The 23,552-nt window shown below is 43.8% G+C and overlaps 2 protein-coding genes across 7 annotated transcripts in view; one reads left to right on the top strand and one right to left on the bottom strand.

The window, feature by feature from the left end:
• Positions 1 to 4,213: 4,213 nt before the first annotated feature.
• LOC137375179 (NLR family CARD domain-containing protein 3-like) overlaps positions 4,214 to 23,552 on the top strand; it is a 45,284-nt gene continuing 25,945 nt past the window's right edge. For all 4 annotated transcript variants that reach the window (XM_068041941.1, XM_068041940.1, XM_068041942.1 and 1 more), the window contains exons 1-3: positions 4,214 to 4,350; positions 6,770 to 6,856; positions 7,612 to 7,749. In XM_068041941.1, the coding sequence (XP_067898042.1) occupies positions 6,847 to 6,856; positions 7,612 to 7,749 (148 nt within the window). In that variant the 5' untranslated portion in view covers positions 4,214 to 4,350; positions 6,770 to 6,846. The remainder of the gene's footprint in view (positions 4,351 to 6,769; positions 6,857 to 7,611; positions 7,750 to 23,552) is intronic.
• Positions 18,118 to 23,552, bottom strand: part of LOC137375180 (G-protein coupled receptor 55) — a 104,070-nt gene continuing 98,635 nt past the window's right edge. For all 3 annotated transcript variants that reach the window (XR_010975942.1, XR_010975943.1, XR_010975944.1), the window contains exon 2: positions 18,118 to 18,271. The gene's annotated coding sequence lies outside the window, so the exon portion shown is untranslated. The remainder of the gene's footprint in view (positions 18,272 to 23,552) is intronic.

Below are 23,552 nucleotides of genomic sequence, written 5' to 3'. Positions count from 1 at the left end.
CTGGTGGTCACATGGTTCTTCTCAATCCCCTTTGATTCTAATCAGGTCCAAAGTCTAAAAACCAAATCTTCTCTTAGGTGGGGTTGGCAGTGTTTATCCCCTGGAGAGACATCCCCTTTGAATGCCTCGAGATGGTTTGGAATGTCCCGCTAATGAAGGTGATCTACTCAGTTAGCCAAAGCATTGTTCTGGCTGGGTTTCTTGTTAGACTTTTTGTCTCCAGTTCAATTTCCTGGTATTTCAAATGTAAATTGCAGTGGCCATTTTGGCTGCTAGTTTGTTAAAAGCTACTGTGGGGTTTTTTTCATGAAAAGTCTAATGTAAGTTTCCAACCGATGAAATTAAATTGTTCCCATTTAGCATATAGGCTCTTTCCTGACACTTCCTACCATGCAGAATGAAATGCAACGATAGGAGCATTTCAGTAAATGGGTGGAAAAGAAAAAGTAGAACATGCACATGCATGCTCATTCACTCCCAGATTCCTCATTATTCCTGGAACTTCTGCAGCTGCTTTTTCTCTGCAACAGCAATGCAGATTTAATTTTTTGGAGTTTTGTCTGGGATGGTCTTGTGTTGTCAATTTGTAATACCCTGGGGATGTGCATCTCAGTGAACATGTGGTTGCTGGTGAAACATGGGGTCTGCAGATTTCCCTAATTGTTTAAGGCAAATTCTCCTGTATGTACAAGCTTTAACCCCTCAAATGCTGTTTCTGCAACACATGGCTTTAACCATTCAGGTTCCAGTACCTTTATAATTTCTCTCCCTGTAATGGTAGTGGGTAATAAATTGGTTTTAAGCCCCTGTGAGGTGTCTGAAATTTCCTCTGGGCCCTTGTTCTTGTTGAATCTTGAATTGAAATTGTTGGGTTTGATTAACTTTGGGATTGGGTCCTGATCATTGGGTTCTTCAGTGGGTAGATCCATCCTAACCTTACTTTTAGTTTTCTGGGAGTCACACAAGTGCTGTTTACTTCAGGGCCTTTTTGCTTCCCTTTTCCCTTTACTGTGGGGAGAGTCTCTTTGCTAATTGTCCCCATGTCCTCTGGGACATTCCTGTCCTCAGATATCTGTCCAGCTTTCACTGTACTTTGACTAGGTGAGGCTTCGCCCTCACTGTTTGCTTTGCCTTTTTGGGAACTTTCCTTGTCCCTGCAGGTTTCCGTAAATGCTGTTAGCAGCCTTGGTAGGTTGTTTCTTTGGCCTGCATTTATGAAGGAGGATGTGGGGTCTAATTTTTCCAACATTTCAGGGTTGGCTAACTGGACAGTAGGGGGTTCCATTTGGGAAGCCTCCCGGCCCTCCTTTAACCTGTCCTCACTCTCCTTTCCGTCCCCTTCCTCCCTAACTGTCTGACAGACCTGTGCTTGTCTGTCCCCTTTTGTTTCCAGCAGGAGTCCCAGCAGTTTACTGAGGGGTATCCCAAAAGTCAATATGGGAATTAGGGGTGCAGGTTTTACTGTAGGTTGGGGCTTCCACACAGCCTGGCACCTGTGGCAAGTTTTACAGAACTCCAGCACATCTTTGTGGAGTTTTGTCCAGTCAAATGCTGTCTTATGCGGGCTTTGGTTTTTCATGCACTGACATGTCCAGCCATTGGAAGCTTGTGGGCCATTCTTAATATTTCTTTACGGTACCTCAGCGGCTCCACAATCTGGTGAACCACTGTCCACTCTTTGTCTGCAGGTCTGTGAAGAGGTCTTCACTTCCTCATCAGCACCTCATTCTTTAAATAGTAGCACTCAGGGGCTCCCTCTGCCTCAGTTTCGGTTTGGGCGATCTGTGCTAACATCTTTAATATTGGGGCGGCTTGTTGAGCCTCAGCTAGGGAAGATCTGTCTTTGGGTCCTCTAACTTCCCAAAAGAGGTTTCAGAAAACCAGACAGTCGGGTTATCTGTCTGCAGTGTCAGTCCAGCCTCCTCTGATGGAGCTTGTTTGGTCATGGACCGAGTCACCACACAGTCAGGGAAAATGCCGGGGACCTTCTCCTGCAACTGTTCTGTCTCCCTGACCTTTTTAGGTCTCCCTAAAACTACTGGGGAAGCTACCACCTTCACCCCCCACAGGTCGTTACCCAGGAGCAGGACAACCCCGCTCAGAGGCAAACTACGGACAATCCCCGCGGGATTGAAACTAGGTCGCACTGCAAATGCACTCGATATAAAGGTTTGGGCATACACCATGCTCCGATACCATTCACTAACACCCTGCACTCCCTGGGGGAAAGGTCATACCTTTTCCCAGCAGAAGCGATCTGGTGGCCCTTGTATCCCTGAGTATGACGATAGGCTTGCTTGCCTCACTCAAGGGATAGGGTGTTACTTTCCCTCAGGATACAAAATCCTGATCGCCATCAGGGATTTTGTTAAATTTTCCCACACCCACAGCAGTATGCTCATTGGGTCTTACTGCTGTAGTTAAAGCTACAGCCCGTTCTGCTGTGCTTTCCATCAGGGCTCCTTCTCCTGCACTGGTCTGGTGTGCCCTGATTAATTCCACAGGTTTTCTCTGTAACTTCTAGCAGTCAGCTCGGAGGTGATTTACCTTGTTACAGTGGAAACACATGGGTCTTCAGGTCTCACTTCTGCCCTCAGCACTGTCTTTTTTGGCTTGAGCAGGGCCCCCTGTCTGGCTGGCTTTCCTTTTTCACCCAGGGCTGTTCGGGCTCCTATAACCCTCCCACCTTTTACCTTTTTCGGGTTTGTGGGGGTGACTAGGGAAGAGTTTGTCTTGGGGTAAGGACTTATGTATGAGAGTAAATTTATCAGCCAGAACTGCTGCCTGACTGGCTCTTGGAACCTTTTGTGCCTCTGCGTGGGTTTTAATAGAAAGGGGAAGTGCGTTTTTAAACTCCCTGAGAAGAATTACTTCTCTGAGGATTACATATGTGGGCTGTACCTTACGTGCTCTTATCCACCGGCCAAAAGCAAGCTGATTAACTCTTTCCAACCCAAGGTAAGTTTGGTCAGGCTGCTTCCGGAGTGTTCGGAATTTCTGGTTGTATGCTTCCAGTACTAGCTCATAAGCCCCGAGGATAGCAGTTTTAGTCATCTCATAATCGGATGAACTTTCATCTGGTAACAATGAATACATTTCATGGGCTTTTCCTGTTGCTTGCTTTGTGACAACAGGGTCTAGCTCTCGGCCAGCCATTTCAGCTATCTTGCAATCTTTTTAAAAGTGACAAAAAATTCTTCCATATCTCTCTCATTGAACTTGGGAATCAACTGGGAGAACTTAATGAGCTCAGCACACAGCTTCGAGTGTGGACATGTTAGTATTCTAGCAGAAAAAAACACAAGAAAACCTGTACTGAGGTTTTAAAAAAAAAAATCATTGGGATCAATTTGGTTTCCCACTTCCAATTTCTCATTTGTCATGAGTTACAATCCTGAGCGAGCCCCCAAATTTCTGTTACGGCCAAGTGAGGAGGGGGTCTCAGGCTCCCCTCTTGCCCCTTCTACTTATTTGACTGCAATAGGGTTTATTCCTTTAAAAAAGTGGTTATGCTTACCACCTCTGTGAGTGTTTTATCTTTTTCCTTTACTGTGATTGTGAAAGAACCAATTGGACAGGTTTTCTTGAATTTAAACAAGAAAGAGGTAAGTTTATGATACTTAACACTCTAACCCAATTGAAAAAATACTTAAAAGACGCTACACATTCATGCACACATTCACACGCGAATCACACACACACACACAAATAGATTACAGAAGGGAAAAATAGATTTGGTGGTTGGATTAAAGTTCAGAATTAATGGAACTTAAACACAGTCTGTAAACCCAGTAGTCCTTGGCTGAAGCTCTTTTCTTGAAGTCCTTGTTGGTCAAAGTGTATTCTGGCTGGCTTGCTTTGCTCATTAAAAGTCGAATGTAAGCTGCCAACCAATGAAACTAAATATTTCTCGTTTGCCATATAGGGTTTTTCCTGACACCAGAAGAGATGTACATTATATAGGTCTTTTCATGCAACCATGAAAGAGATTTGTGGCAGATAGAGAAGGGTATAAGACCACCAATGAGTCATGTTTTCCATTTTGATTGCTAAGTAAAATCTGTGGTACAGAGAGGTCCTGAATATAATGAATGTTACTGTCATGTTAGGAATACGTGTGGGTGTTATTAGTACAAAGTATTTGCCACTTCTGAGTAAAAAAATTGAGTGATAAACAGGAAGTCAAAATTACTTTCTGTCTGTAATTCAGAGTGATTGCTGGAACTGTGAGAATGCAAGCCAGACAGAGGTGGAATGCCATCTTTTTATTTTAGATTCTGATGCTTGCTGAGCATATCATTTCTCCGCACCAACTGCATCTATCTGAGGTGCTCACCATTTGTATGTAATGTAAGTACAAACTCTCTGTATCTGTCTGTATAAGTCATTCTGTGTTGCATGCTTTTTAAATTTGTGTTTATTCTTATTTTTCTGTGTCATAACAGAGATGATTTTCTTTGAAGCATGTGATCTCACATATGTTTACTACATCTACACTGGTTACCTTATTAATCATTCCCTCTGGCAAAGCACGGCCACACTCTGACAATTATGTGTATCAAGAAATCTCTCCTAACCTCTCTCCTTGTCTCTTTTTGGGTTCATTTTAAATTGATCACCCTTTGTCGCTGACTCCAAAACCAAAGGAATTAGTTTTTCCCTATTCACGCTCCCAAAGCCCCTCATAATTCTAAAAATCTGTTTCAAGATTTTTTTACCTTCTCTGCTCCAGTGAAAATAGTTCCAGTGTCTCAAGTCTCTTCTCATAACTAGTTTCACATTCTCAAATATTATCCCAACAAATCTATACTGAAAATTTTCTATGCCTTTAACGTCTTTTCTATAATAGAGCACCAAAAACAGCACACAGCTGTGGCCTCACTCACTGAGGTAGGAATGGGAGTTGGGGGGCGTTAGTGGTGGTTGTGATATTCAGGAGATAATTAAGTGCCATAGGTGATTGTTAGCTTCTTATTGCTATTAGTGGAAAAATGCTTTGCTGTCATGGGGCCATTCACCAATCCTTAGATTTTCGGCTGTTGCAGTAAATTGTTTTTAATTTCCTGTGAATTTTTTCTTCAGGTTTTATGAATTTAAAAAAATTTAATTTAGATGTAAAATCACACAGGTCACAAAAGTGAAAATTAGAAACTGAACACAAGATAAAAATCACCCACTTTTTCATTGAATTTCTGATTGAGCAGAATCTCATGCTCGAGTGTTTTTACTGGGTTTAGATTTTTTATCACACAAATATTTTAACATTGTTACGACCAGGTGAGAAAGGTATCTAGGGGTCTTTCTCAGCCTTCACCTGGTCTTATTGTAACAGGGTTTAGTTTTAAACACACCGTGTTTTGAGCTCCCCCTTGGTGAATCCTTGTTCGCCGCTTTCCAACCACAAGTTTCCATTACCCCAATCTCTTTTCCTTTGCTCGTCATTTCCTCACATGGTTCCTATTAACGATATACCTAGAATCATATAACCATAAAAAAGGAGGCCATTTGGCCCAACATGCCGACGTTGGCTCTCTGTATGAACAGCTCAGCTAGTCCCACTCCCCAACCCTCTCCCCAAATCCTGCAAATAATTTCTCTTCAGCTGCTTATCCAATGCCCTTTTGAAAGCCACGCTTGAATCTGGCTCCACCACACTCTCAGGCAGTGCATTCCAGAACCTAACCACTTGTTGCATAAAAATGGTTTCCTCTTGTCGCCATTGGTTCTTTTGCCAATCACCGTACATCAGTGTCCTCTTGTTCTCGACCCTTCCCCAATGGGAACAATTTCTCTCCATCTATTCTCTCTAGACCCCTCATGATTTTGAAAACCTCTATCAAATCTCCTCTCACCCATCCCTTCTCTAAGAAGGACAACCCCGCTTCTCCAATTTATCCACATAACTGAAGTCCCTCATCCCTGGAACCATTCTTGTAAATCTTTTCTGCACCCTCTCTGAAGCCTTCACATCCTCACTAATGTTTGGTACCCAAAATTGGACACAATATTCCAGTTGAGGCTGAAATAGTGTCCCATATGGGTTCATCATAACTTCATTGCTTTTGTACTCAATGCCTCTATTTACAAAACCCAGGATTCTGAATGTCTTTGTAATCACTTTCTCAACCTGCCCTGCAAACTTCAACAATTTGTGCACATATACCCGCACATATGCACCCCCTTTAGAATTGTACCCTTTATTTTATATTGTCTCTCCTTGTTCTTCCCACCAAAATGTATCACGTCACACTTCTCCACATTAAATTTCATCTACCATGCGTCTGCTCATTCCACCAGCCTGTCTACGTCCTCTTGAAATCTATCACTGTCCTCCTCACAGTCACAATACTTCTAAGTTTTGTGTCATCTACAAATTTTGAAAATGTGTTTTGTACACCCACGTCGAGGTGAGTAATATAGATCAAAAAAAGTAGTGGTTCTGATAACAACCCCTGGCAAATCCCAAGTGTATACCTTCCTCCAGTTCATAAAACAACCATACACTACTACTCTCTGTTTCCTGTCACTCAGCCAACTTCATATCTATGCTGCCATTGCCCCTTTTATTCCATGGGCTTCAACTTTGCTGACAAGCCTGTTATGTGGCACTTCATCAAATGCCTTTTGGAAGTTCATGTACACCACATCAACTGCATTAGCTTCATCAACCCTCATTACTCAATGATTTTCCTGACCAAGTTTCAAAATAATGATTCAGTTAAATCTTTACGGAAAAGGTTACTCACATATATCCATGGCTGTCTTTCAGAGTTCAACATCATCAGATCATTGTAACTCTCAAATACGTGGCTGAAGATATTGCCCTAAAAAGCAAAGCCTGTCGCCATGGCAATGGGTAAGAGTATTATGTAGTATAAGGTATCAAAGAGTTAATCTTGAGAGAATGTAAAGATTACCACCCACCAGAATGAGGTAAGAGATCATGTGGGAAAGACTCAAGAACAGTTACAGTGTGGCTTTTGAAGGAGACACACAGGGCAGTGTGGAGTTTATATAGTTACTATACAGTAAAGATTAATGTTTAAACAGTACTGTTTAAGAACTTCTCTGGCTAGACTCTATACGGTGGCAGCATAAAGAACCAAATATATAACATATTACACTGAAACACAAGGAATGATATGAAAAGGATCATGGAAAGGACATTCCTTTCACACTCTGGGAATGGGTAAAACAGCAGGTCAAACGCTGTCCTTTCACACTCTGGACTGGGTGGTGCAGTCAGTTGGACACTATCCTTTCACACTTTGAAACTAGGGGGTATAGTGGTTCAGACACTGTCCTTTCACACTCTGGGGCTGCATAGGACAATGGGTTAGACATTGTCCTTGTACTGCTTGTTTCCACTCTGGGATTGGGAAATTGGGTCCATGTGGGTATTGGGTGAAGATGTGGTACTGTGGTGCCCTTCAATAGTTTAATAGCTCACATGTGAAAGGTATTCCCTTAGGTTAGGTATTATCGATGGCTGGCACATGTGACCCATACCCAGCTAGAGTCAGGGACAATAAGGCAGGAAGGGTAGAATAAGAAGCTGCAGCATGAGTTCACATATTCATCCGATGAGTATAACTCCTCCAACTTTTCTAGGGAGGAATCAAATGATCGGTATGACGGTGAAGGCAGAAACAGGAAGCAGCATCATCTCGCCAGTTATTGAGAACTCTAATGTCAGCTCTATGCCCATCACAATCAACGTGGATACTATTTGCAAGAGCAGCCAGGAAGGTAAGGTAGCACTCATGGTACAAGTGTCCATCAGCAGAATCTTTGGACATCAACAAGAAAAAAAATTCTCATTGGATTTTGTTAAATCAACATGAAATCATAAGAAAGGTACCAGAGCATTTTTTTAAATATACTCAACCAGTGTTTTCTATGATGCCCCAATGGGGAAAAACCCCAGTTTTTAGATGGAGAAAGCCCCAGGTTCTAGCCTAGTCTGTGTCAATTTAGCTGATCTCAGGTGTTAGGGTGGTACTGTTGGCTTCATTAGCCCAGAGCTAAGGAGGGGAACAATTGGCCATGGTTTCTCCTTTGGATCATTATCCAGTGACTCCCATTGGTACACCTGTGTGTGAGCATATGGGCTGGATTTTAAGAGCCCGCCAGCGATCTCGGCGGTGAGTTCACAAAATGGCGGGCCACATGCCAAAGAGCCACCGCAATCTCAAGCATGACGGCTCATTTAAATAGTTGGGATGGCCTGCCACCACCCCGCCCCATCAATCTTATGGAGGAGTTGAGCTGTTCATCCCAGGCAATGGCGTCAGCTGCCTGTGCGCAGGCGCTGGCGCCATTTTTGAAGGGCAGCCAGCCCTGCCACCTAATTTAAATTTTTAAACACATACCCCCCAAAATTAAATAAATAAATTTCTTATGGCCCCTTTCCCATCCCCCCAATAATGAGGCCCTTCTCCTCCCAAAACACTTACCTTTTATATCTGACCTTTTTCCCCCAAACTGCACAAAGTTTGAAGTTCAACCCTTCCCACTATCCCCTACACCCATTACACACATTTGTCTCTGTTTCCACTCCCCCCCTCAACCCCGCACTGAAAATCTTACTTCCTCCCCCCTCCATACCAGTGCAACACTGGCTTTCATTGGACGGGAAATTGAAGTCATGGAAGTGACGGCCGCCGCTCTGAAGATCGTGGCAGGCCCGTAAGATCCCAGGTAAGTGAATTTAAATGTATTCATTTTATTCATTTAAATATTTAAATCCAGGTCCCGTCACCCAGTGGTGGGGCCAGGCCCTCCCGGCATTGAAGTCCTTGGCGGGCCTCATCCTAACCCATCTTCAGGCCGCCTCTCCATCTCCACCACAGATCACGACATCGAGGGCTTGGTAAAACCCAGCCCATGTGCATTGGGCACCCCATTTTAGAAAGGACATTAAAATCAGAGAGTCTTCAGTATAGATTTACCAGGGTGATAATAGAGATGAGAAGCTATAGTTATGGGGAGCTACTTGTGAAACTGGGACTAATTCCACTGGGGCAGAGAAGGCTATGAGGAGATTTATATTACGCCCTTGTTCAAAAAAGGTTTAAGTATAAACCCAGCAACAACAGGCCAGTTAAAGATGAAAATCCTGGATAAAATTAACAGTCACATGGACAAGTATGGATTAATTAAAGAAAACCAGCACATTTTGTTCAAAGCAAATCATGTTGAACAAACTTGATTGTGTTTTTGAGGTATGTTATGATCATCTAGTTTCATGGTTTCTATTAATATTTTTAGAGGTAACTTTTAGTTTTGGGGTAATTAAATTTGTAATTAAAACTCTGAAACTTAGAAGTTGCCAGACCACCCAAGGTATTTGCACTTCAAAGGTCTTCCATGTGTACTTATAGGGTCGGAGTTAGAGGAGTAAGAGCCATAAAACAGCAGGTGGCTCCGTTTAGTTGAGGAACTGAAGACAGGAGGCCTGAAGAGAATTGCCCTGTCTTCGTTAGCAATGTGAATTATTCATGTAGGCTCTGGATCAAAGATTTTGTTTTTAAACTCGAAGTTAAATAGTTTAAATTTCTATCTGGGACATTCCAGATGTACCACATTGCTATGGAGATAGATTATGCAGGGAGATACCTTTTGGTCTGATGTTTCATCTCTGTGATTTCTCACAGAAAGTCAGTCTGTGTTTTGGAGCAGCTTGAACCAGGCAGGGAGAGAATCTGCCAGAAGCTGGAACTAAGAGCACAGAGGCCATCAGGAACCAGGGGTCATTCTGATATGGGTCACTTTGCAAGGATGCGAGTGAAGCCCATGCTCAGGCTGGGGAAATCCAAACTTGTGAGGTGTTGAAGAAGGGCTTTAGGGTTTGCCTAGCTGGTTGCCTCACCTCAGAAGATAGCTAGGAAACTAAGGAGAATTGGAGTGAATACCTGGGAGTTGTGACACAACTTGGATTAGTTCCTGGAGAAGTGAATGAACTCTCAAGATGCCTCAAGGGGACTCTTGGGTGGAAGTAAAAGTCAAATAGGGAGTGTTCTGTTGAGATTTTTGGGTTTAAAGTATAAGACTTTAGTTCAGTGAGATTTTGGTTTTACAGTATAAATGATTACAAAAATATAGTGTTAAGTTAGTAGTACTTGCATTGCTTAACTCCTGTACAGTAAATGTTTTTGTTTAAAATGCGAAATCTTGTGGCGTAATTCTTTCAGTTAATAACTGTGAGTTTGAATTTCTTTTTTAAAAGTTACTGGTCTCTACCGAGATTGTAACAGGTAGCAGAGAATAAAGTGGTTGATGTGGTGTAGCTGGACTTCCAAAAGGCGTTTTATAAAGTGTCACATAATAGGCTTGCCAGCAAAGTTGAAGCCCATGGAATAAAAGGGACACTGGCAGCAAAGTTGGCTGAGTGACAAGAAACAGTAGTGGTGAACAGTTGTTTGTCAGACGGAAGGAAAGTATACACTGCTGTTCCCCAGAGGTTGGTATTAGGACCACTGCTTTTCTTGATCTATGTTAATGCCCTAGACTTGGCTGTACAGGGCACAATTTCAAAATTTGCAGATGACACAAAATTTGGAAGTATTATGAACTATGAGGAGGATAGTAATAGACTTCAAGAGGATGTAGACAGGCTGGTGGAATGGGTAGACACGTAGAAGATACAATTTAATGTAGAGAAGTGTGAAGTGATACATTTTGTTAGGAAGAATGAGGAGAGGCAATATAAAATAAAGTTTACAATTCTAAAGGGGGTGCAGGAACAGAGAACTTTGGGGGTATATGTGCACAAATTGATGAAGGTGGCAGGGCAGGTTGAGAAAGTGGTTAAAAAAGCATATGGGATCCTGGGTTTTGTAAGTGGAAGCATGCAGTGCAAAAACAATGAAGTTATGATAAGCCTTTATAGGACACTGGTTCGGCTCAACTGGAATATTGTGTCCATTTCTGGGCACCACACTTTAGTGAGGATATGAAGGTTTTAGGTAGGGTGCAGAAAAAATTTATGGGAATGGTTCCAGATAAGGGACTTCGGTTATGTGGATAAATTAGAGAAGCTGGGGTTGTTCTCCTTAGAGAAGAGAAGTGTGAGAGGAGACTTGATAGAGGTTTTCAAAATTATGAGGGGTTTAGAGAGAATAGATAGAGAAATTATTCCCATTGGGGAAGGGTCGAGAACAAGAGGACAATGATATATGGTGATTGGCAAAAGAACCAATGACGACAAGAGGAAAATATTTTTATGCAGCAAGTGGTTAGGTTCTGGAATGTACTGCCTGAGAGTGTGGTGGAGCCAGATTCAATCGTGACTTTCAAAAGAGCATTGGATAGACACCTGAAGAGAAAATATTTGCAGGATTTGGGGAGAGGGCTGGGAAGTGGGACTAGCTGAGCTGTTCATGCACAGAGTTGGCATAGACATGGTGGGCCAAATGGCCTGCTTTTGTGCTGTAACCGTTCTACGATTCTACTTATTGAATCATTGAATGATGCATTACAGAACGAGGCCAGTCGACCCATCACACCTGTGCCACCTCTCTGAGAGAGCTATCTCATTAGTTCCACTCCCTGGCTTTGTCCCCATAGCCCTGTATTTTTTTCCCTTCAACTATTTACCCAATTCCCTTTTGAAACTTACTATTGACTCTTCCTCCCTTTCAGGCAGTGCAGTCCCGATCTCAACAACTTGCTACATCAAAAAAAAGTCTTTTTGTTCCCTCTGGTTCTTTTACTTTTCACCTTAAATCTGTCACTGGAAACAGTTTCTCTTTATTTACTCTATCAAAACCATTCATAATTTTACTTAAGCCTTCTCTACTCTAAGCAAAACAATCCCAGTTTCTCCTGTCTCTCCATATAACTGTAGGCCCTTATCTCCAGTACCATTATAGTAAATCTCTTTTGCATCCTCTCTGAGGCTTGTCTAAAATTGAACACAATATTCCACCAGAGGGCTAACCGATGTTTATAAAGGTTTAGCATAATTTCCTTGTTTTTGTACTCTGTGCCTTTATTAATAATGTCAAGGATCCCATAAGCTTTTTTAATGCCTTTGTCAACTTGTCCTTCCACCTTCAAAAATGCACTTATCTACGTCCCCAGGTCTCTTTGTTCCTACACCCAATTTAAAATTGTACCATTTAGTTTATATTGCCTCTCCTCATTCTTCCTACCAAAATTTATCACTTCACACTTCTCTGCGTTAAATTTCATCTAGCAAGTATCTGCCCAATTCACCAATCTGCCGATGTCCTCCTGCAGTCTGCTTCTATCCATCCTCCTCATTGTTACTATATTTTCAAGTTTCGTATCAGCTGCTAACTTTGAAATTTTTCCCTGTGTAACCAAGTGTAATTCATGAATATATATCAAAAACAGCAGAGGATTTTAAAAGTTTGATGAGGTTTGATAGAATGAATAGGAAGAGATTATTTTGGTTGGAGGTCAGTGGTGAGGGGTCATAAAGTTAGAATTATCACTAAGGGAGTGAGGAGTGGGGTTAGGATAACCTTATGATACGCAGAGCTCTTGGTCATGGAATGTTTTGCCATGAAGTATAGCTCAGGCAAAGACCAGTGCATCTTTTAAGTGAAGAGTAGATATGTCCTTCAAGCAGAGGAATGTATGGGGCTTTTGAGAGACAGCTGTGCAGTTGGACTAGTTTTGGATCGAGCAAACTGCTGGCACAGCCACGATGGACCAAATGGCCTTCTTCTGTGCTGTTAACTTATGTAGCTGTTTGCCAGGTGAGTACAGGATCAAGCTTGGTTGTGATGTCTCCCAAGATGGAATAGCCTACTGACTAGACTTACACCTGAAGAATGACCACTAGGGCAAGGTACTGGAGAGCGGTTGCTGCCCATGGAAGCCTTACTTGATTAAGGATTCTGCAGCTTCAGGAGAGGAGGGAACACGTACTTAAAACAATATCTCAGCATCCATCCATGGAATAAATTATGGTGACTCCCTACATGTTATTGCCATGAAGGTAGGCTAGATTAGGTCAAATTTCAAGCAATAAATAGAACAACATATGGAGGCACCAAATCAAGCAGTATAAGTAGAGAGGGCTTTAAACTAAATAGTGGGGCGGTGGGGGGAGGGATCACATGAGGGGAGGTGTGGTAAATTAAAGAGAAAGGACAAGGCAATAGAGGTAGTGATGTGGGTAATGATAACCAGAGTGTGGTAGGGAGGGACAGAGTGTGTAAACTGAAGTGTGCACCAGCAGATGAGGCCAGAGTTTACAAGAATGGTAAAAAGACAGAATTAAAGGCTCTGTATCTGAATTCATAAAGTATTCATAACAAAATGGATGAATTGATAGCACAATAGAAATACATATGTTTTACCTGATAGCCATTTCAGAGACATGGTTGCAAGGTGACCAAGGCTGGGACCTAAATATTCAAGGATATTTGACATTTCGGAAGGACAGGAGCTAGGAAAAGGTGGTGGGGTAGCTCTGTTAATTAAGGATGACATTAGTACATTAGTGAACGATGATCTTAGTTCAGAAGATCAGATGTAGAATCAGTTTGGGTAGAGATAAGAAATAGAAAAGGTAAGAAGTCACTTTTGGGAGTAGTTTTTAGGCCCGCTAACAGTAGCTCCAATGTAGGACGGAGTATACAGGAAGAAATAATGGGGGCTTGTAAGAAAAATCATGGGTGATTTTAATCTTCATACAGATTGGATGAATCAGATTGACAAAGGTAACCTGGGAGATAAGTTCATAGAGTGTATTCAGATTTCTTAGAGCAGTACATTCTAGTGCCAACCAGGGAACAGGCTATTTTAGGCCTGATAATGTGCAATAAGACAGGATTCATTAATGATCTCATAATAAAGGAGTCTCTAGGCAACAGTGATCATAACATGATATTCAGTTTGAGGGTGAGAAGTGTGGGTCTACGACTAGTGTCCTATACTTAAATAAAGGCAATTACAAAGATATGAGGACAGAGTTGGTCAAAGTGAACTGGGAAAATTGATTAAAAGGTAGTACAGTGGAGAAGTTGTGGCAGATATTTCAGGACATATTTCATAACTCTCAGGAAAGATATGCTCCATTGAGAAGGACTCTGAGAAGGATGAACCATCCATGGCTAACTAAGGAAGTTAAGGATAGTATGAAATTGAAAGAAAAAGTGTACAATACAGCAAAGATTAGTGGTAGATCAGAAGATGGGACAGATTTTAGAAATCAGCAAAGAATGAATAAAAAAAAGAAAGAAATTAGAATATGAGAGAAAGCTAGCTAGAAAGATAAAAACAGATAGTAAGAGGTTCTACAAGTATTTCAAAAGGAAAAGAGTATCTAAAGTGAGCGTAGGTCCCTTAGAGAGTGAGAATGGGAAATTAATAATGGGAAACAAGGAAATGGTGAAGCGTGAACAGGTATTGTGTGTCTGTCTTCACTGTCGAAGACATAAAAAGATCCCAAGAATACTTTAAAATAAAGAGGTAAAAGGGAGGAAGGAGCTTAAAACAATCACTATCATGAGGGAAAAGGTAATGGGAAAACTATTGGAACTAAAGTCTGACACGCCCCCCGGACCTGATGGCTTGTATCCTAGGGTCTTAAAAGAAGTGGTTTCAGAGCTAGTGGGCTGAATTTTATGATCCTCTGGAAGGCAGGTTTTTAGGTTGTGAGGTGGAGAATCAGCGTGGAGTCATCTGCCACGGAACTCAACCATGTAATTCTGCGTTCCAATTCTGTCAGAGGTGGTGAAGTGCCATGGCGGCACTTCTGCATCGCTGCATAGCATTGGAATTTACATATGTTAAACACTCTTTAGCATACATCTGAATATAATTAATAGCAATCTTGCCAGGTGTTGTATGATCGCTTCAAGAGAGATGTTCCTTTAAGAACTCAGTATGTTAATGAGCTAAGTATCAGGATTAGTCATGTGACTAGAAGCCATAGTCACCCTGCACTGTAACTCCCTGGACAAAGGTTCTGTATCTAGTTTGCTCTGTATTGTGTGTACTAGCTTAGTTGTTAATAAAGCTTCTAGAGATGTTCAAGGAACTGGAATTCACATACCTCATTGTGTTGCTTAAGATAACACAAAGAAACTCATGACACCAGGCATGCACAGTCTGGTGTTGGGTGTGTGGCACTCATGTGCTTTCTGTTTCATGTCTTTAAAAAGCAGGTGGCACCGAGACGAGAGTCCTTGGTGACTCAAAAGGGTATTTTACTTTACTGCTGCTACCAAGGAGCAATGGTTGGTTGGGTGAGCTCTGCAAGTGGTGCTTCTGTGAAGGGGGGTTGGGAGAAATCTGCAAATGCATTGTCTGTGAGGGGGGGTTGGGAGAACTCTGTAAGTGGTGTGTCTGTGAAGAGGGCTGGGGTTGGGAGAACTCGGCAAGTGTAGAGGTTATTTTCTTTTAGAATGCCAGCACAGGGCACTAAAATTTTATTGGTTTGCTCATGATGGCTCGCATTTTTGGAAATGTTGCATGGAGCTAATGTAGGCTGTCCATAACCAAAATTAAAACATTTCTTTTCCAAGATAGGTAAACTTAACCTTTGAAGGAAGCCAAAGGCCCAAGGAGGATAGAGATGCGTATGATTCACCCTGTTTTCTTGGATCCCCGTGTTGTGCTGAGGCGAATCAGCCGGATGTGGGTCCAAGAGGCAGCTGCTTGCAAGAGGAGCCTCCCAGACATGAACAGCAGCAGCCGAGAACGCAATGAAGAGCACAGATACAGCAGCGAGTATATGGAGTTTGACTGACATACCTGCAGATGTCTGAGCGGAACTGCTGGAGAAGACTGCGGCTCTCCAGAGAGGCCATGACAAACCTCTGAGCACTGCTCAATGATGATTTTGTGACCAATGAGTTTTGGTGGACACCCAATGCCTGTGGTCCTGAAGATCATTAACTTTTATGCCTTTGGATCATTCCAAGGATCCACCGGGGACATGGTGTGAGGTCACTCAATCCGCAGCGCACTACTACATCAAGGAGATGAACAATACTGTGTTCAGGAGGGCTGGCAACTATGTACACTACAGGACAGATCCTGAGAGTCAGGCCGAGAGGGCCATTGGATTTGAGGCCATTGCAGGGTTCCTCCAGATGCAAGGTGTGATCAACTACATGCATGTGGCCATCAAGGCTCCCACGGACCAATCAGCCGCCTTCATCAATAGGGAGGGTTTCTTTCCATTATTGTGCAACTTGTATGTGACCACAGAAAGCACTTTCCTGAAGTGTGTGCCCGCTTCCCTGGAAGCTGCCACGGCTCATTCATACTTCGGCAGTCCGAGGTGCCATATCTTTTCACTCCTCCTACTCGCCTTCATGGCTGGATGCTCAGAGATAAGGGCTATCCATTGAGGACATGGCTTCTGATGCCTGTAAGGAACCCCAGCAATGATGCGGATGAGTGTTACAATGCCTGCCACGGTTCCACCAGAGAGACCATCGAGCAGGCCATTGGTATGCTGGAGATGTGGTTCTGCTGCCTCGATAGATCTAGTGGAGCCTTTCGGTATGCTCCACAAAAAGTTGGGCGCATCGTTGTGCTCCGCTGTGTTCTACATAACATAACATTACAGGGGGGGAGGCCTTGCAAGAGGAAGACATGTGGGAGTATGAGACTTCCTCTGACGAAGAGGACAAAGAGGGCACACAAGGCCAAGCAGCCATAGAACATCCTATCAGAATGATGGAGGGCAGACATCTTGACCAGCACACAAGGGAAACAAAGCAGAGCCTTATAATGAAGCGTTTCCAAAATCCATGACTTGTAATAAATATACTTCTGACAATAACTCAGCCTCATACACGTGGTGTCAAGTTTACTGCCTCCGTATTATCTTGCCCTCCAGCATGAATGGCAACATCCAATTTAGCCAGTGCCCCTGTGACATCATTCGAGTAATGAAACAATCATGCTCATTGACATGTTAATGATGTCAATGGTCACGCTGCCAATGTAGTAAGGAGTTTGAAGGGATTGCAGGAGTCACAATCATGTCATGGTAGCATGTGGTTATCCATCAATGAAGGCTGAGGATTTGCACCAATTAACTTTTAATTACATTAAAAATGAGATGTCTGTTTCACCCGTGAATACCCATGTATGTCAAGGTGTCTTTTTTATACGTTTGCGTGTGCTTCTGTGTGGTATGTCCCCTGCGACAACAGCTGGACTGGAAGCAGGCTGTTGATCATGATGCCCTTTGATTTGTGATGACTTCGGCAGGCGTCCTCTGGGTGCCTGAAACCTGGAGGCCCCAGCTGCCTGAAGGTCTCCTGCATTGGTGCAGGAGTGCACTCAGGCATCACGGTTGCTGGAGCTTGGCTCACTGATGGAGGGGATGTGTGCACGCTCAAATTGGAGGGGAGACCCGAGATGTGGAGTGAATCCTCTCCTCCTCCCTCTCAAAGCTCCTTGGAGATTCCCTGCTCACCAGAGAAGGTCTAGGAGTGGAAATTCTCCTCCTCCTGGTCCTTTCTTGTCCTGCCACTGCTGAGTGGACCTCATGGCCAAGGCGAGGGTTTGCAGGTCATTGCACATCTGTGGAATGTTGCTGTTCAAGAAGGTCACCATCCTCTTGATGGATGAAGCCATGCGCTCAAATGCCTGACACATAGCAGCAGTCATAGCATGGATGGACTCCCCTACCATCCGCTCAAGGCTAAGCATGGCCTCTGACATCTCCGTCAGATAATGCCTTACCTCACCCTACAACTCCAACATGCCCTGTGCTGCCGAAATCAGAGGCTCATCATCAACCTGGGGCTCAGTTTGGGCCTGGCCACCCACAGTCCTCCAACTGTCACAGGCCTCAGCCATCTCAGCCTCAGCCAGCTGCTCGGGCGGGTGTGTTGTGCTCTCACCAGATCGTGACCCTGATTGTGCAGCTGAGCAGATTTCCACTGAGATTAAAGTATCTGTGCTGGTGGAAGGTGCAGGACAGTCAATCCTCTGAGTGCTCCTTGTCCTCAGGGGTTGTTGTCGGTCTCTTTGGGTCTGTGGTCTCCTGTGAACAGAAACCTGGAAGAAATTATGAAAACAAAATATGTGTGGGTTAGACTACACATATCCCATTAAGGACAGCATGCCAGAACTAATTCACCATGACGATTGCATTTTTATCTGATCAGCAATAGACATTCTTGCACTACAACCCCGAGCTCCATGTCTGAGATGTTGCATCCTCTTTGGCTCCCGGCTAGTTCCAGTGTCTCCTCTTCAGCTCGACTTAAAGGATGCAGATCGGATACTCTGCCGCTGTCTCCCTCCTGTTATGGGCCCTCCTGTCCTGAAAGAGCAAAGATGTGGATATTGAACATTGCCAAACGTTAACATCACAGTTCTACTAACATGGGTGCTTCATCAACACCTGGGGGATGCTTTGTCTGGCATACTGACTCAACCTGTCATGGGTCTAAAAACACGAAATGCTGGAAAACCTCAGCATCTGTGGAGAGAGAAACAGAGTTAACGTTTCAGGTCAGTGACCCTTCTTCAGAAAATTGCTTGGTGTGATCTGGTTGTCTCTACACAGTATGCCACATGGTTGCCACTGCCATTTCATAGACAGGAAGGTCATAGCAGATTGATTGCAGATGACTGGTTGCACATGTGAATCAAGTACAAACATGAAAAAAAAACAGTGCCATCCACCACCACCCTCCTCCGCCTGGCTGAACTTGTTCTCACATTGAACAACTTCTCCTTCAACTCCACTCACTTCCTTCAAGTAATAGGTGTTGCAATGGGTACCCGCCTGGGTCCTTGGTATGCCTGTCTTTTTGTGGGATATGTCGAACATTCCTTGTTCCAGTCCTACTCAGGCTCCCTCCCCCAACTCTTTTTCCGGTATATTGATGACTGTATCGGTGCCGTTTCCTGCTCCCGCCCCGAACTGGAAAACCTTCTCAACTTTGCTTCTAATTTCCACCCTTCTCTCACCTTTACATGGTCCATCTCTGACACTTCCCTTCCTCAACTTCTCTATCTCCATCTCTGGTGATAGGTTGTCTACTAATATCCATTATAAGCCCACTGACTCCCACAGCTACCTCGACTACACTTCTTCACACCCTGCCTCCTGTAAGGACTCCATTCCATTCTCCCAGTTTCTCCGTCTCCGGCGCATCTGCTCTGATGATGCTACCTTCCATGACAGTGCTTCTGATATGTCTTCCTTTTTCCTCAACCAAGGAATCCCCCCCACTGTGGTTGACAGGGCCCTCAGCCGTGTCCGGCCCATTTCCCGCACCTCTACCTTCACCACTTCCCCTCCCTCCCAGAACCGCAAGTGGGTTCCCATTGTGCTCATTTCCACCCCATCAGCCTCCATATCCACATCCTCTGCCATTTCCGCCACCTCCAGTGTGATGCCACGACCAAACGCATCTTCCCCTCCCCTCCCCTGTCAGCATTCCAAAGGGATTGTTTCCTCCGTGACACCCTGGTCCACTCCTCCATTACCCCCACCACCTCGTCCCCTTCCTATGGCACCTTCCCCCGCAATCGCAGGAGGTGTAATACCTGCCCATTTACCTCCTCTCCCCTCGCTATCACAGGCCCCAAACACTCCTTTCAGGTGAAGCAGTGATTTACTTGTACTTCTTTCAATGTCGTATACTGTATTCGCTGCTCACAATGTGGTCTCCTTTATATTGGGGAGACCAAACGCAGACTGGGTGACCGCTTTGTGGAACACCTCCGCTCAGTCCGCAAACAGGACCCCGAGCTTCCGGTTGCTGGCCATTTCAACACTCCCCCCTGCTCTCATGCTCACATCTCTGTCCTGGGCTTGCTGCAGTGTTCCAGTGAACATCAACTCAAGCTCGAGGAACAGCATCTCATTTACCGATTAGGCAAGCTACAGCCTGCCGGACTGAACATTGAGTTCAATAATTTCAGAGCATGACGGGCCTCCCATTTTACTTTTACCTTTAGTTATTTTTTTCTTTTTCAGTTTGCTTACCCACTGTTTTTTTCATGTTTGTACTTGCGGCTGTTCAAGTTTCAGTTCATTAACACCCTATCTGTATTAATGCTTTGTCTTTCAACACACCGTTAACATATTGTTTGCCTTTGCTCCACGACCTTCTGGTCAGCTATTCTGTGACCTTGTCTTATTTACACCTTCTCCTTTGTTATCTCTTGCCCCACCCCCACTTTACCTGCTTATAACCTTTTACATTTCTAATATTTGCTCGTTCTGAAGAAGGGTCACTGACTTGAAACGTTAACTCCACAGATGCTGCCAGACCTGCTGAGTTTTTCCAGCATTTCGTATTTTTATTTCAGATTTCCAGCATCCGCAGTATTTTGCTTTTGTGTCATGGGTCTAATTTGCTCTGAGGTATTAACGAGGGAGACTTGATTCACATGTCATTGACCCATTGCCTACACTGGACCCAGCTTCATTGGGTGACCTCACAGCTAGCAACCTCCTCTGTGATCTCCGTCCAGACTTGCTTGATCGGGTGGGAGGACCTCTTCTTGCCATCGCTGGGGAAAAGGACCTCGTGCCTTTCCCTTGCAGCCAGGAGGAGAATAAGCAGTGAGGCATCACTGAACCTTGGAGCCAACCTTGCTTGGATCTCTGACATGATCAGAAGGATGCCCAGTGGGGCGGCTTGCTGTGTTTTAACTTTTTGGAAGAGCACAGAAGTGTTGCTTCAGTGAGCTTCTATAGAATGCAGGGAAACAGTCAATGCAGGGCTGGCAGGCTTTTAAAGGTGGCGCCAGCACCTGGTCCTGCATCAGGTGACGCTGTGAACACTGTCTCCATTTTTGTCCCCACCATGTGATTGTGGAGATGGGGACAACTGCCTCAATTATGCAAAATTGCCGCCTGCCGCGTAATTGCGGTGGCACAGCCGATCACAGGACAAGCGGGAGCGCCGCAATTTTGCCCACCTGCCATTGTTCCCGGCAGCATGATCATAAAATTCGGCCCAGTAGATGCATTGATTGTGATCTTCCAAAATTCCCTAGATTCTGGAATGGTCGCCGTGGATTGGAAAATCACAAATGAATCACCTCTATTCAAGAAAGGAGGGAAACAGAAAGCAGGAAACTATAGGCAAGTCAGCCTCACATCTGTCATAGGGAAAGTGCTAGAATCCATTATTAAGGAGGTAATAGCAGGACATCTAGAAAATCATAATGCAATCAGGCAGAATCAACATGGTTTTGTGAAAAGGAAATTGTGCTTGACTAATTTATTAGAGTTCTTTGAGGAAGTAACAAGCAAGGTGGATAAAGGGGAATCTGTTGCTGTGGTGTACATGGATTTACAAAATGGATTCGATAAGGTGCCACATCAAAGGTTATTACACAAAATAAGAGCTCATGGTGTAGGGGGTGACATATTGGCATGGTTAGAGGATTGGTTAGCTAACAGAAGCAGAGAGTAGGGATAAATGGGTCATTTCGGGTTGGCAAGCCATTATTAGTGGAGTGCCACAAAGACCAGTGCTGGAGACTCGCATTTTTATATCTATATCAATGACTTGGCTGAAGGGGTTGAATGTCTGGTAGCTAAATTTGCTGATGACACAGATAGGTAGGAAAGTAAGCTGTCAAGAGGACATAAAGAGTCGACAGAGGGAATTAGATCAGTTAAGTGAGTGGGCAAAAATTTGGCAGATGGAGTATAATGTGGGAAAATATAATCTTGCGCACTTTGGCAGGAAGAATAGAAAAGCAGTATATTATTTGAATGGAGAGAGACAGCAGAACTCTATGGTACAGAGGGATCTGGGTGTCCTGGTACATGAATCACAAAAAGTTAGTATGCTGGTACAGCAAGTATTAGTAAAGCAAATGGAATGTTGGCATTTATTGCAAGGGGAATTGAGTATAAAAATAGGAAAGTATTGCTACAGCTGCACAGGGTCTTAGTTAGACCGCATCTGGAGTACTATGTACAGTTTTGGTCTCCTTACTTAAGAAAGGATATAATTGCATTAGAAGTGGTTCAGAGAAGGTTCACTCAGCTGATTCCTTGGATGAAGGGGTTATCTTATGAGGAAAATTTGAGCAGGTTGGGCCTGTACCCATTGGAGTTTAGAAGAATGAGAAGTGATCTTATTGAAACATGTAAGATCCTGAGGGGACTTGACAGGGTGGATGCTGGGAGGATGTTTCCCTTGTCGGGGAGTCTAGAACTTGGGGAGATTCAAGGCTGAGTTAGGTAGATTTTTGATCAACAAAGGAGTTAAGGATTTCGGGGGGCAGGCAGAAAAGTGGAGTTCAGGACACAATCAGATCAGTCATGATCTTATCAAATGGTGGGGCGGGCTTGGGGGCCAAGTGGCCTACTCCTGCTCCTAATTCTTGTTTTCTTGTGTGTATGTACTTTTCCTCACCCCAGCCACACCCCCAGCCAATACCAACCACAAATGGAGCATGTTCTGCACTCATAGTCCCAAATCATTATTTACACCGGAGATATATCATACAAGTCACAGAGTTAGGATAGTTAAAGCAAGCTGCCATCCCTCTCTATCTGTGTCTTGGTTGTGACTGGCTTAGTAGTTTAGCCTGTAGCTCCATCCCACACTGGCCTTGTACAGTGCTGCGGCTATTCTGCAGGGAAGAAATAAAGTGTAGAGAAAAGAAACAAAGTGAGTTAAGGTGAAACAAGTGTGGGGTGAACCAGGAAAAAAGAAATAAAAACAGAAGTGCTGGAAATACTCAGCAGATCAAACAGAATCTGTGGAGCGATTTCCAAGTCTGTGACCTTTCATCAAAACTGGCAAAGGTTAGAAAAAAATTAGGTTTTACGCAAGTGAAGGGGGTGGGGGGGCGGAGGGATGGTGGGGAAGAGAACAAAAGGGGAGGTGTGTGATACGGCTGGGGGAGGAGAGATTAAACAAAGCTGTCCTGGGACAAAGGCAAAGAGTGTTATAATGCTTGTGGTGAAAGACAAAGCATTAATCCAGAGAGAATGTTTACAGCAGAATAATGTGCAGCTCTGTCTACATGAAAAACAGGCACAGGGTTAAAAAATAAAGGAAAATAAAATAAAAAATATAAAAATATATTTTTTAAAAAGGCCAGTCATGCTCTGAACTCAATGAACTCAGTGTTCAGTCTGCAAGTCTGTAGCGTGCCTAATTGAAAGATCAGGTTCTGCTCCACGAACTTGCGTTGATTTTCACTGGAACACTGGAGCAGGCCACAGACAGAAATGTAGGCATGAGAGCAGTGGGGGATGTTGAAATGGCAAGTGACCAGAAGCTCGGGATCATCATGATCAGGGTTTTTTCAGGATAAAAGAAAGCTGGAGTGAGTGGTGGGAGAAGGACAATCTGATGGAAAAAACAGCAAAAGGAGGCAGGGACTCACTACTGACAGGCAGTGAGCTGTTGAATGGAGTTGCTCCCTAATCAGTAATGTATGAGAAGTATTTCTACTTGTGGCACCTGAGATCATACATTCACCAGTGGCAACCCTGTACATATGGTAAGCCATCGCCAAGTCCATTTCACCAGTTATATGGCTTTCCTTACAAGGTAAATGTCTTCACTAAAGCAGAAATAATCAGTAAATAACAAAACTTTCAAAGGAATTGA

The sequence above is a fragment of the Heterodontus francisci genome, chromosome 11, assembly GCF_036365525.1.
Source record: "Heterodontus francisci isolate sHetFra1 chromosome 11, sHetFra1.hap1, whole genome shotgun sequence".
Classification (NCBI taxonomy): Eukaryota; Metazoa; Chordata; class Chondrichthyes; order Heterodontiformes; family Heterodontidae; genus Heterodontus; species Heterodontus francisci.
Note: the sequence above shows the minus strand (reverse complement) of the source record. Positions and strands in the feature narration are given on the sequence as shown.